The sequence below is a fragment of the Rhinichthys klamathensis genome, unplaced genomic scaffold, assembly GCF_029890125.1.
Source record: "Rhinichthys klamathensis goyatoka isolate OS25496 unplaced genomic scaffold, OSU_Roscu_1.1 h1tg000196l_1, whole genome shotgun sequence".
NCBI classification, from domain to species: Eukaryota; Metazoa; Chordata; class Actinopteri; order Cypriniformes; family Leuciscidae; genus Rhinichthys; species Rhinichthys klamathensis.
Genome location: NW_026606722.1, coordinates 5,385,068 through 5,399,880, shown reverse-complemented (window position 1 = coordinate 5,399,880; position 14,813 = coordinate 5,385,068). Strand labels below are relative to the sequence as shown.

At 37.6% G+C, this 14,813-nt stretch overlaps 1 protein-coding gene across 1 annotated transcript; it reads right to left on the bottom strand.

The window, feature by feature from the left end:
* Nucleotides 1-1,632: 1,632 nt before the first annotated feature.
* Nucleotides 1,633-11,799, bottom strand: echdc2 (enoyl CoA hydratase domain containing 2). The gene is made up of 9 exons (XM_056262743.1): nt 11,687-11,799; nt 9,868-9,935; nt 9,191-9,278; nt 8,939-9,025; nt 7,379-7,471; nt 7,134-7,190; nt 5,360-5,547; nt 1,874-1,972; nt 1,633-1,772 (listed from the first exon to the last, which is right to left on the bottom strand). Exons 2-9 carry the CDS (start codon nt 9,916-9,918, stop codon nt 1,695-1,697), a joined length of 741 nt encoding a protein of 246 aa, XP_056118718.1. The 5' UTR covers nt 9,919-9,935; nt 11,687-11,799; the 3' UTR covers nt 1,633-1,694.
* Between the last annotated feature and the right edge of the window lie 3,014 nt (nt 11,800-14,813).

Below are 14,813 nucleotides of genomic sequence, written 5' to 3'. Positions count from 1 at the left end.
AAATATGCTTTGTTCCAGAAAATCTTGTTGTGTCATGCAGCTGTTCTTGCAAATAGCATGCAATATAAGTCCTTGTTATAATTTGGACTGTAATTTTGTTGAGTGTTTGGCAACTTTGGCCAGGTTTATACCACTGAAATTCATCACAACACTGCCTGTTTTTGGATAAAGTTGCGGCACTAACAATTATTGAGGTTAAATTGAATCTGCCGCTGTGTAAATGGACCAAATGACCTCTGGGTTCACTGAACTCTTCAGACCGAGCGTGGAGAATCTCATCATGTATGTGGATTTTAGTTCTGTGTTGTACTACCGTTATCTTCCTCACGCAGAGTGTGGATTGAGCTGCAAAACCAGAGAATGCTACAGTGTCATACTGCCGCTCGGATTCCCGTTTATGCAAAATTATGTTTGGGGAATAAAGAATGTAAAACCCCTGTTGCTTCAGTCTGCTGTCCATCTTTATTAACACGTTCATGTTAAAGCATTTCTCAAATTAAAGCATTCAAATAAATATTACAATTTGAATATCCTAGCTCCAAAATGACAAACTATTATATTTTTTTAAGGACGCACAATATATCGGCCAACATATCGGTATTGGCCGATATATGTTAGTTTTTAATGTTATCGTTATCGGCCAGAGAAGAAAATTTGGCCTATACATTAAAGCCGATAAATAATGGATCATTTCCTTCAGCTGAGACACTTTAGAATAGATGAATATGATTGAAATTACCTCAAAAAAGAAAATACAGTTAAGTGCAACGTGCTGTCATATAGGCTACATAAAATTATAATGACAATATAATTGTGTCCTTGGGATATGGATTTTAATTGTGAGACTTTTGTTTTTGTGATCAGGCTCCCAAAATTTATTTTAAAAAAATTGGATTTAGATTTATCAGCCGATATCGGTTATCAAATATAAAGATTTATCGGTTATTGGCCAAAATCTTCATATCGGTGCATCCCTAATTTTTTTTTTGTTGTTTTTTTTAATACTTTTTTATTACTTTTTTAAAAGTATTTTATTGCAACATGACATCATGACTTTGCGTAAACATACACGCCACTTTCAATTCAAGTGGCGTGTTATCTATACGCATTTTGAGCTATCCGCGTGTATGTCCACGCCGAAATCTTTTGCGTGTATGTCTACGCCATTAAACGTCCGAGTGATTCCGCGTGTATGTGTACGCCGTTAAATGTCCGAGCGAAACGAAGCAAAATCTATATTCTACATCTGTGGAGCGATATTTCTTTTCCTAGGATGGTAGGAGAAGACTCATAAATGGTATTAACCCCAGTGACGGGTAGGTTTAGGGACGGGGTTGGGGTAGGTCATATATTTATATGTACATAATACAGTAATATAACGTTAAGTCAAAGGCGTTGATAAACACGCTGAAAAGCGATTATGCGTGTTGATAGCACGCCAAAAATGGAAATACGAATTGGCGTGTCATACATACGCCATTTCATGAGATCAGTCTGTTTATTTGATGTATTTTCTCAATATTAGCAACTCAATCCAGAAACGAGACAAACTTGACAACAAAAAAAAGGGCATGACAAACTTTTTAAAAAATTTGGTAGTTATTTTTAAGCTCTGTGATTTTAAAAAGAAATTTGAAACCCAACACTTTGTAGTACGGAATGTACAATATGTTTGAACTGTACTGTTAAAACTTTCACTCTCCAGTGTACCGTGGCAGCCTCTTCTCTATAAACGCAGTCATGCCCTCTTGTCTGTCCTTTGTAGGAATGAGCTGAGAGAATGCAAAACATTAAGTCAAACCAAGCACACAAAATACTGCAACACAGCCAAATTGTACAGATTTGATTCATATGGTTTATGTATAACACTCACCCTGGCGTAACACATTCCCTCAATAGCCATCCCTGAAGAGATGTCCACCTCAGAGCCTCGATTCATCGCTAATTTAGCCATTCGCACGGCAATCGGGGCCTGGAGAGGGAGGAAAGCGTAACAAGGAAAATGTATCTTCTGCTGAAAATAAGATTAGGTTTTCATTTTCTAAAGGAAATGCGAGTTGCTTGTTGCATTTTCGCTGAGGTAAAAATGTGGGATTTTTTTTTCCACACTTTTAATGTTTGGGGCCAGTAAGATAAAAAAAATCCCCCCAAGAAGTTTATTTTTCTCACCAAGGCTGCATAAAGCAAAACCAGTAATATTGTAAAATATTATTATAATTTTCTATTTGAAAATATAATTTATTCCTGTGATGGTAAAGCTGAATTTTCAGCATCACTACTGCATTCTTCAAAAATGATTCTAATTTGATGTTTAGGAAACATTTATTATAATGTAAAAAAAAAAATTTGTGCTGCTTAATATTTTTGTGTAAACCACGATACATTCTTTTTAGGATTATTTAAGTTCTAAAGAAAAGCAAGTATTTGAAATAGAACTAATTTATACGAATGTAAAAGTCTTTACTGTCACTTTAGATCAATTTAATGCATCCTTGTTGAAAAAAAGGATACATTTCTTTAAAATTAAATCTTACCGAGTCAACAATTCAGGCCTCTGTTTATTATCTATCAGTGCAACTGTAAAATCTGCACTGTATCTGTTTTTGACGCGGTCACATAATCACAATGACACAGTTAAGTCAGGTGGACAGAAGTGCTGCTGACAGAAGTTATTGTGGCACAACATGTCAGAATGCCGTTCTCACACTGACCTAAATAGGCCAACTTAATTTTAATCTAATTTAACGGCTTGTCAATCACTGGGAAAACCAGAAAAGCAGGATGTTCTCAAGGTCATGACACACGAGAGAGTTTAGTACAGTACAGAAGATTCCAGTTCCACAACTCCACATGCCGAGTCATGTAATGACGATGATATGACTGATATTTGAAGGTTCACTCCAAAGGCAACGTATAACAAGATCAAGCACTGGATTACACACATGTCTTTTGTAATTACATTGTTTATGGAGTTAATTGTGTGCTCTGGACACTAGGGAAGATTGTAATGGAACATTTGAGCCAGGTCTGTCTTTCTTGAGGCCATACATATATTCATGGCCGGCCTGTCGTCTCGAGTCATGATGGGAGACGGTCTCCGTGACAGAACCGTGTCACATGATGCAAATGGGATTAAATCACAAGTACACCCAGTGAAATGCCTATGGCTACAGCTGTACTAGTATGAGAACAATTTCAAGAACACAGAAACAAACTAACATAAACATTAATATCTATGAGCAACACTTGTTAAATACACAGTGGAAAAACCCTGCAAAATTAGGCGCACACACATTCACATGGTCCAATTCACAAGTACTTCCGTACCAAACTCATCCAACCATGTCTTTATGGACCTTTATGACTGTGCAGAGTCATTCTGGAATAGAAAAGGGCCTTTCCCAAACTGTTTCACAAAGTTGGAAGAATAGCATTGTTCAAAATGTCTTGGTATGCTGAAGAAATTTCACTTCTCTTCATTGGAAGTAAGGGGCTTAGCCCAACCCTTGAAAAACAGCCCCACACCATTATCCCTCCTCCACTAAACTTTAGAGTTGGCACAATGCATTTAAGCAGGTAACATTCTCCTGGCATCCGCCAAAACCAGACTCACCCATTAGACTGCTAAACAGAGAAGCGCCCAGTGGCGAAGTTCTTTACACCGCTCCATCCGATGCTTCGCATTGTACTTGGTGGTGTGAGGCTTGCATGCAGCTGCTCGCCAATGGAAACCCATTCCATGAAGCTCCCGCCGCACAGTTTTTGTGCCGATATTAATGCCAGTGGAAGTTTGGAACTCTTCAGCTATGAGATCATCAGAGCGTTGCTCACTTTTACGCACCACACACCCGGTTTGCTCTGTAACTTTACGTGGTCTTCCGCCTCGTGGTGGAGTTGTTCCCAAACGCTTCCACTTTCCAATAATGCCACTTACTGTACGTTCACACCGCCGCCGACTTGAGCTTCCAAAGCGGCCGGAAGTCATTCATTTTCAATGGAAGCTGGCTTTTCTCAGCCGCAAGGAGCGTCAAATCCATCGGCGTCGCGTTTTGGGCGTTTTGAGCGTCAATCAGAAAGTTGAAAGAAGCTCAACTTTATGGTAATGAGCTGTGACGCGGTTCAGCGGCAAGCAGCGGCAAAACGCCAGCAACCAATCGGAAGACGTCCTGGGGTGCGTTTCCCGAAAGCATCGTTAGCCAACTATGGTCGCAAGTTCCGTCGTTACCAATAGAGTTCAATGGGATTTGCGACCAACTTGCGACCATAGTTGGCTAACGATGCTTTCGGGAAACGCACCCCTGGCTGATTCCGGAGAAACTTACAATGTAAACGTTCGTTCCTACCAAAACATTAGTTCCGAGAAAATGGAAGAGAAGCTAATAATCGCCGTTGCTGGGTTTCCTACAGGTTTCCTATCATTTATGACATGACGTTGTTTGCTTATAGGGACTGCATGAGCGCAACTTTTATTTGAAATATTAGCTCGTTTTAAAGCGGGAATGCAATTCATTTGCTCACGGTGACACCGATTTGACCGCAAATAATAATAGCTAACTATTCTTTTTTCCCCGACCAAATGTGACCAAAACGGTTATAAAAATGCTGTCAATATAAAAGGTTTCTTCAATGTATTGCTTGTTTTTTTCTGTTTATTACATTTCCTGTTGTGACGCTTCTATTCTCCCTGCAACGTCAGAGCGTTCAAAGCGTCAACAAGCTTCCCCGTACTTTTTGACAAGCGTCCTTGACAGGGCAGCCAGAGCTTCTTTGACGCTCAAGTTGGCGGCGGTGTGAACGTACAGTTACAGTTGACTGTGGAACATCTAGCAGGAATTAAATTTCGCGAACTGTACCAATGTACAATACTTGAATTCACTGAGCTTTTCAGAATTTCACAAATGTTTGTAAAAGCAGAGTGCATGGCTAGGTGCTTGATTTTATACACCTGTGGCAATTGATTGAAACACCTGAATTCAAAAATTAAGAGGTGTGTCTAAATACTTTTGTCTATATAGTGTGTATATAAATTGTGTAATTTGTCATGGTCCACCAAACACATTTTCTTGATTGCTATGCGGTGTTTAATGCAGTGGGTACATTTTCCTGTCTATATTGATGTACAGGTTTTCTGTATAATGCAGTGTGAAACACCCTTTGAACTAAGCATACACTCCTGAAGATCTGAGATGGCCGAGTACCTTGTGAAGTTCACTTCACAGGACACTATCAGAGTGTAACCCATAGTGTTGGAGTGTGTTCACAACAGAAGAGAGTATAATTCAGCAAGACAGTAGAAGAGGCGAGAAAGTGTCTCAGACTGAGAGAAAAAGTAAATAATGGAAATGTCCTGCAGACTCACCTGAGGCAGGATCTCTCGTGCAAGACTAAGAGCCTCTTTGTGGGCCGCGTCTCGTGTCTGGTTCTGTGGCACGGAGCGGTTGACCAGCCCCAACTCTGCAGCCTGTTCACCCCCGACACGGCGTCCTGTGAAAATCAGCTCTTTTGCCATGGCAAAGCCCACCGTCCGGGGCAACCTTTGACTGCCTCCTGATAAACACCGAGAAATGATGATTTACTTATGGCGGCTTTAAAAAGTAATCAGATATGTCATCACTTCTCTCATTTTACTTAAATACATATGCCACAACATTTGGTTCTTTGTGTTATTTTAATTTTCAATTCACCGAAGCTCAAAGTTGTTCATTATATCAGAAAATGATCCTAGCAAATCTTTTTATATATATATTTTTTTTTAATGAAAAAACATAATTTGGAGGTATGTTTGTTTCAGCCTGTTTTGTTTTGTTTCCCCCCCTATTGATAATGCTTGTAGTTTAAAAAATGTATGACTTTGTGGAACACAAAATAAGCTATTTTGAAGAATGTTGGTAATGGTTTCAAAACATATCTTTATGGGGCGTTTTATCGAAATGTGTTTTTCTCATAGCCTAGAAATCTAGACGCTCCCTAGCGGCAGCAAAAATTCTTTTGCAGCAAAGTGTGGTCTAGCAACTCTCCGTTGGCTTTTCGAGCTGGAAAAACCAAACTCTGGTCAGGCCAATCACATTGTGTATAGAGTTGGTGGGCGGGCTTAACAATGACGGCAGAGATGTGACGGTTGCTCGTGATTTCCCTGCTAACGTTACTTGAAAACAAAGAAGATGCTGCTGGCGAACAGCGGTCTTTCGAATCGGATTTGGCCGCGACTCTGGAGGACTTGGAGTTAAGAGAACGTAACTTAAGTCATTCTTAAAAAAGGAAGATGTGTTCGGAGTTTAAGTTTAATATATCAAATAGCTCCGCTGGTGGAAAAACGCATGGGACTCACACAGCCACAACCGTTCGTTGCTCTGGTTGGTTGTAGCGCTGTCCTATTGCGTGCCGAGGGATATTGAAAGACAACCGTTTATCCCGCCCCTCGGATTGAGGTATGCCAATTGTGAGTTCCCAGACCTAACATCTTGATGTAGGTCTGGCTTGCCAGGCTATTTTTCTCATGCATAGAGGATGATAGAGCCATAAATCTGAAAAACTGAAATCTCACTTCAGTAGCACTTGCATACATGTATCTACATTCTAAAGGTTACAGAGGGTTTGGTTCATATATCATTTGCCTGATTTGATACATTTTATTCCTAAAAACATGGTGATTTGTAATCTGGCTGTTGACAGGATTTTCTGATTTAGTGTTAAAACGTTTAACTTTAATATGTCAACCAAATGAAATAATGTTCAGACTTCTGGAAATGAATGCAAATTATTACACATTTAACTAGATATTACGGTAGATATGCCACATTTGCATATTCAAACATAACATTTCAGAAAACTTGTAGTCTATTGCAATTCATAATGTAATCAATCAACAGGGGAAGTATGGTGATATCTATTAGTTCAATGTGTACCCTATTCAACTGGTGTGTCTTGCCTTAAGTTATGTCATGTTTAAAATTTGTTACAATTATAATTCAATAAAGAGATTGTATAAGGTTCTTAATAACTTTTGCAAGGCACTGCTGTTTCACTCTCCAATTACCTCGGTCTTTCTCTTAACTTCCTGTTTATCTGTCTCTCTTTTGTAATGGGACTCTTATTATTTCAGGTCGCTCTATCTATTCATTTATTTTTCTCACCAGCCCCTGGGAGTAATCCTCTCGTAGTTTCAATCAGGCCCATCTGCGCAGAATGTGCTGCAAAACACACACAATCACAGACAAAGGTCAGCTGAAGGACCCAGCCTTCTCATGCAGTGACCGGCGAAATTACCCGGTCCGTGACGTGCCAAACAGAACTGCAACAAATCACGCAACCCCACACCTGCACCATCAGCAGCTGTGATACCTGTCGTGATCTATCCTCAGAAGGTCAAGCCGCTCACCTGCAGTGCGAAGGTCACACGCCAGAGCCAATTCCAAACCGCCCCCGAGAGCAAAGCCGTCCACCGCCGCAATGGTTGGCATGGGCAGCGCAGCTGGCACATAATGGACACACACACACCAATCAGACAGGTCATAGATCACATTAATGAGAGAAGCTTTCAAACAGCTGGACCTCTCCTGAAACACATTTGACTGAATGTGCTCGTGCTGACAGACTGATAGAGAGGGGACACAATGAAAATCTGGGATTCAAAAGGAAACCTGAAAATAACACAAAGTTACCATTTTAAAAATAGTCAAACAAAAATCGACCATATAGTTCAATTAGGAACAAATGTTTTTAGTTACTATTCATACTGTTCAAAAGATTTTTTTATGTTTTTGGAAGACGTCTCTTATGCTCTTTTGCAAGCCTGCAGTAATAATAACAGTAATATTAGTATAATTGAATTATTTTACATATATTTTAAAATGTAATTTATTTCTGTGATCAAAGCAAAATTTTCAGCATCATTACTCCAGTCTTCAGTGTCACATGATCCTTCAGAAATCATTCTAATATGATTTAATGCTCAAGAAACATTTCTTATTATTATTATTATCAATGTTGAAAACAGTTGTGCTGCTTCATATTTCTGTGGGAACCGTGATACATTTTGTTTCAGGATTTTTTTAATAATAGGAAGTTCAAAAGAATAGCATTTATCTGAAATAGAATTTTTTTTAACATACAGTAAATGTCTTTACTGTCACTTAAAAAAAAATCTTACTGACACCCCATGTTTCTTATAAATTAAAGAAATATGTTTCATTTTGTTCAATTTTGAGCTTGACAAATGCTGTCAACAAACAATACATGTCAAAATTGAGAAAATGGTTTAAGCAACTATTTGTCTTCCTGTCATGCTTTAGAAAAAAATCCAAATGATGTCACTTCCTGGGTGACGCAATTGTATGCACAAAATGCGAATTGTTTTGTAATGAGAGAAAATCCTGCAGTCACTGGAATTGCAATTGTGGGACACAGACGAATATATTTTTGGTTATTAAAGTTAGTCGATATAAAAAAATAAAAATAAAAATTACTAATGAAACTGAAGAAAATCCTTCAAAATATCAACTACAGAAAATCAAGTTAATTTTTCAAATTCGTTTACCTCAAACTGTTATGCTGATCAAAGTTTGTTTTCATTTTTTTTAATTAGAAGCATTTCACCCAACTGTATACACACTCATTTACTTTACTTTTGATTAAACATGTAGACAATTATATAGAGAATGTTCTTATTGCTTATAAAAACAGCTGCATTTCCCAAAAATGTTATTTGCATGACTTTGCAAAAGCTGAGGGCATTGAGGGAAAATGTGCTTTCTGTGGGTTTATTATATCCAATCACTCTCACCTCCTCCAGCCATAATCATATTTGCAGCTGGGAAACATTACCTTTTCAGTGCAGCCCTATCAGAATTCAGACTTCTGTATCATTATACTACGGCACTTTATGTGGAGGATTAGTCATTTTGCAATATTCATGAGAATCATTATCTTCATGTCTCACCGATGTCACTCATTAGTGATCGCAGGCCATGTACAAACAGCTCTGCCTCAGGATTACTCATCTGGGCTCTCTCTTTAAGATCTGCTCCTGTTAACACACAAAAAGACTAATTATGGCATATGCAAATATCTGAATACTGATACAGTATTTCCTGTACAAAACAACATGAGCATGAGAAAGTCTTTTTATTATAATTACATCAACTTTGGCAAAGTTGCCTTTGGTTTTGTGTGAGAGATTCCTTACACAAACCTGCACAAAAGACTCCGGGTATCAAACTCCTAAAGATCACCACACGAACTGCTGCGTCATGATGTATCGATGACACCAGCTCTCTCATCTACACAGAAAATGACAGATAATGATGCATATATAGACAGAGAAAGATAAAACTCAAGATATTGATTTGAGGCAGAATTCTGGGAGAAATATGCCCTTTTTATTCTTGTCTTTATTTATTTAAGGCCTGACACACTTTTGCCAGACATTCTCATGAAAAAAATATGAAAAAGATTCTTATTCTACTTTGTGGAAACAGACAGAAGAAAATGGACAGAAATGAAACATCCACAAATCAAGTGAATATAATATTCAAAAACCATAACAGCGATTGGGTTGCATCTTGAAGTTATATCATACATTATTTGTAATGTATTTATTTATTTATTTACATCTCAAAAGATCATAAAAAGAATTATGTCTTGTAATATGTGTGGTGGAAATTTAAAGCACCAGTAAAATTATTGAGCTATATCATCACATGTGTCAAATTAGCCAAAATAGCATTTTTACACATATTAAAACCATACATTTATAAAGAAGAGATCAGAAAAAGAGGACGGAGGTGAACTCGATCTGCTTTCTACATGTTTGATGCTGTAGGGCAGGGGGTTTTCTGCACACACACACACACACGATGGCCGACTCACCTGACTCACAAACACGCGACCCAGAGAGTTCCGCGCTCTCTCACGACACATCAGCACTTCCACTATACCTAACCAGACAAGAGAAAGAGAGAAATGAATGCTGTGCCAACTGCCAAAGTCAACGGGTGGGTGGCAGGTCTGTTCCGATCACAGACCACACAGAAAAATTATGCCAATTATAAATAGTGAGTTACTACACTCATGGCTTGACTGGGGCTAAAGTCTTTACAGGGGATGTGACGACGCATTAAACATTCTTGTAATAGTTTGTTTATGCTGTAAAGTTTTGGTCACATTAGCAAATTTTCTGTGAAATTTCTGCGAACTTTAGCTGGCAATACAGATACATTGTCTATTGTTAATATTGTTGTGATGTATGAAGCACAGCTCAGACAGAAGTCAATTTCAAAACAACTAGCTTTCTGTTGGTTAACGCGTGACGAGCTTGTTGTGAAATCTGCATTGGGAAATATTTCACCCTGATGTGAAATTCCCAATCGTGTGGATTCCTGTTGAAATTACTGAATTTCGCCCTCAAAAACTTGCCGAACAACACTAAATCTGACCACATCTTTATTGTGGTTGGCACTGTAAATCCTGCTTGCAGCTATATTCATTGCCTTATTTCTAACATGACAACTCTCTGAATTTAGCATGGTAATGGATATGACAATGTTAATGTATTTGGTCTTGACGGAATAGATCTGCTACACTACTGCTGCTGCTGTTATCGTTTTTTGTATTGAAACTTCTCGGAAATATATTTTGCAGTGTTTCGTCAGCAGAACAATCCAAACACACATTAAATAACAGTAATAATACTGAAGAGATGTATGTCCATCCCTCACAGCCTCGATTTCATTCCTGTTAAAAACCAATGATGCCGCTGATGTGAATAAGGTCTCTATAGAATGCATGAAATTACCCAAAGCAGATCTATACAGGTGGAGCTGGGGAGGTGGAGGGTTTCTGAAAGAACACTGCAAACTGCTATGGAAAACACTGACAGAGTATTTGCATGTCGAGCAGTGAGCTCATTGGCTGGCTGCTGATGCATCATAAACCAATCAGCTGTGCCATGTAGAAAAATATGTGATTGCTAGCAGAATGAGTTAAAGACCTATCAGCCAGTGCCATCTAGAGTTTTATGGCCATGACAGAACTTTGTATTTTTTTTTAAATATATATATAATTAATATTTATACACTTTAATGGTTAATATGTAGAATTTTGTTTACTTTCACACAACAAAAAAATCACCACTCAAAGTCCTGAAGCAAAAAAAAAAAAACTTAAGAATCACTGAATTAGGCTACAATATATTACAAGATACAAGAGTAATATTATTTTTCTGTTTTCACTTCCAATCTCCAAACTAAACTACCCTTCATAGTTCCTTACAATACAGGCTACATGTTGAAGGAATAATAAGGATGGAAGAAGGTCGGCCTAATTAAGCACATGTCAATGCATTGTGTATCTTACTAACATGCTGATTTATATATATATATATATATATATAGGCTATATATATATGCAACGTATGCATTGCATTTCAATAAAGACTTGAAATTCCTGAAGACTAAAATAAAATAAACAACATAAGTCACTTTCGTTTTCAGGTTTTCTAAGTTACATTAACGGCACAAATACGCCTGTAAGATGTAGACAGGTGTGTGTGTGTGTGTGTGTGTGTGTGTGTGTGTGTGTGTGTGTGTGTGTGTGTGTGTGTGTGTGTGTGTGTGTGTGTGTGTGTGTGTGTGTGTGTTTACAACAGGACGCTTCTGCAAGCGTACAGCAATATAGTTGATGCACCTACCGTTGTCTTCACCATCCAGCCAATGCAGCCGGACTTCACTGCGATCAGAAACTGGCCCATCAGAGCACCACGACCGGGACTGAGTAAAACTAACCCGGGGGGAAAGTCGCTTAATCGGACAGCCCGCTGCCATCATCACCTGCACGCTGGGCTGGGTGAGAAATATCCCAGTCCTCATGGCAACTCTGCGCACTACTACACTCATGATAAATAAGGTCTTTTCGTAGATAGTATTGTAACAGCGATCTTTGTTGGCCCCAAACCAGAATTGAAACCGTATAACCCGGAATTAAACCGGAGCTGTTGCTGTTAATAATAAGCCGTGTGGGAGATTCATGCATTACGAAACACCATCAACACTGTCAAGTTTGCTTGTGTATTTTTCCACTTCACTTCCTCAAACAAACTGTCAACCTTCTTCACCTCGACGCTTACAGAGAGACTCACTTTCCAGGTCACAGCCTAATGTGTTTAATAATGTAATGTTCGAGTTTATTTACACATTTTAAAGTCTCCTAGTAACGCGACGCGAAAATTGAAACGACTTGACTACACTCCAAGCGCGTAACTCGGAATTCTGACGTAGACACCCAGTTCACCAATCAAATACTTCGTTTACGCGATCGACTCGACGCGTCCCTTCCGGTCCCTTCTAGCGTAATATGATATTAGTGTACAACACTCTGTTAAGAACCATCAACAGAGGGCGATAATGTGATATGATGGTAAGTTTGATAACTACTGCAGAGGTCTACTGATGAAATGAAGAACAATAAAAGTAGTACCCAGAGGCAAAGTATTTACAGATTGTGACAGATGTCCTGGGGCCCGTTTCAGAAAGGAGGTTAAGTGAAAACTCTGAGTAGGTTAACCCTGAAATGAGGGAAACTCTGGGTTTTCCGTTTCAGAATGGGAGGTAAGTCAAACCTGAGAAAGCAGAGTAAGTCAAGCCCGTTTCTGAAAGAGAGGTAACTTATACTCAGAGTCAGTTACCATGGTAACTTACTCTGTGAACCTAACCTGGTCAGGAGCAGATTTTCTTCGGTAAACTCAGAGTTTCTTGCGGTCTCCTCCCCTTTTTTAAAGAGGAAGCAATGTTTAAACACCAACAATAATACTACAATTTATTTAAACATTATTTAAGGAATATATATTGTTTGTCCATTACATGGTTTAATTTACTAAATCTGTTTTGCAGCACTTTGCCAAAAAATAAAAGGATTTAAACGTTTGCTAAACTTCTATTTGATTACCACCGTTTTTTTTAAAAATTATATTTGTATTAACTCATAAAATTAAAAAAAATCTGAATAAAAAACATTTCATAGAACTCAATTATTTTTGAACATTTTAATAAGTTATTAATGATAAAAAAAGTTGTTAATCTAATTCATAATCAATTAGTGAAATTAGTTGATTAAATATGTTTTATTGAACAAATGTTTAATTTATTTAACTGTCATTTTAACTGATGATCATAATAACCGTAATTGAATAATGCAGTTTATATATTTAATAATTGTTTAATACCATAAACCGTGATATTTTCCGTGAAACTCTCATACAACCCTATACACGGGAGAGTCCCCCACCCCACACCCGCTGTTAAACAAGTAACTCAGCAACTTTTACTCTGAGTACATTTTAAATGAGCTACTTTTTACTTTTACTTGAGTAGATTTTTAGACCGGTACTTTTATTTGTAGCTACTTAAGTACAATTTTATCAAAGTAATAGTATTTTTACTTGAGTAAAATATTGTATTACTCTTTCCAAGTTCGTTAGTTCTAAACAAATTCTACAAATTCAGTGGCATTACACACTGAAGTGTGTCTCTACTATTTATGAAGTTTAGGCCTACTATTTGTCATAATTTCTGGTGTATTGAGTAGGCTACTTACAACTGTCTGGGGTTCTGTTGGGACAGGAGACTCCAAAAGACAGATATTACCATCAGAATCTGTTGGGACCAACGAATAACCCAACCCAAAGTAAAATAAATGGAAATATCAAAAATACCCTATATAAAAAATAACACATATGTAGTAGACCTCTTAGCTCTTACATTTATGAAGGCTTGGATCTTCGGGAGTGACTGGCTCTGATGAAGGAATTCCCTCAGCCAGAAATGCTGCTGCACTGCTAGACACTGGATGCTATTTAGTCATTTAATATGTCAAATATTTGTAAAGTCAGGTAGCCTACACCCATGATATGCTCAAGCCTTACCTGATTGAATTATGTTTATATATTTCATTTTCAGCTGCTGCCACGTTCTTTTAATGCCTGCAGGATTGCACCATGAAAATTAAAATTAGGTTGAATAACATACTGTTCTTCCAGTTTCACCTCTGATATTATAACAGTTGGGTAAGTTACTCTAAAATAGTTATTAATTACTAACTACAAATGACATCTTCAACAGTGTAATTAGATTCATGTAATAATTACTATCTTTAGAAAGTATTGGTCTACTTATTACTAATTACTAAATCCCATATCAACCTCACACTTGAACAATACAAGGAGAGACAAGAAACTGCACTTGTAATGCTTTCAAATGAACAATATACAATTGCATGAATTATTCTTGAATTGACAAGTGTGTAGAGGGAGAAGGTAACATTAAAAATATGCCTTTTAAAAATGTATGTTAAATCCACTATTGTTTTATACAGAATTGTTCTATAGTCTATGCAGTATTTAATGCAATTACATCAGATTTTATTTTAAATTAAAGAAGAATTAAGAGTAATCCCTTTAATTAAATTAAAATATTTAGATTACTTGGCAATTAATTACACCCAACACTGTATAACAGTAATTCCTCTTTTTGTCTGGCACTGTTGCCATGGTGACTCGTAATATCTGCGCTCCATTGATGATGGCTTTTTATAGTTGTGGTGCACTCGCTTAACTCAGAGTCAGTCAACTTAGAGTTGATTGAACCAACTAATTTCAGCTGTTCTGTAACCGAAAACTCAAGAGTTTCCCATCTCAGAGTAAGTCAACTCAGAGTTCAAGTTTTAACTCAGAGTTGGTTGAACCTCCTTATTGAAACAGGCCCCTGATAAAATGAAGAAGAAAACAGCTTTGTTGATTGTTTTTATTGACATAATTTGAGCTG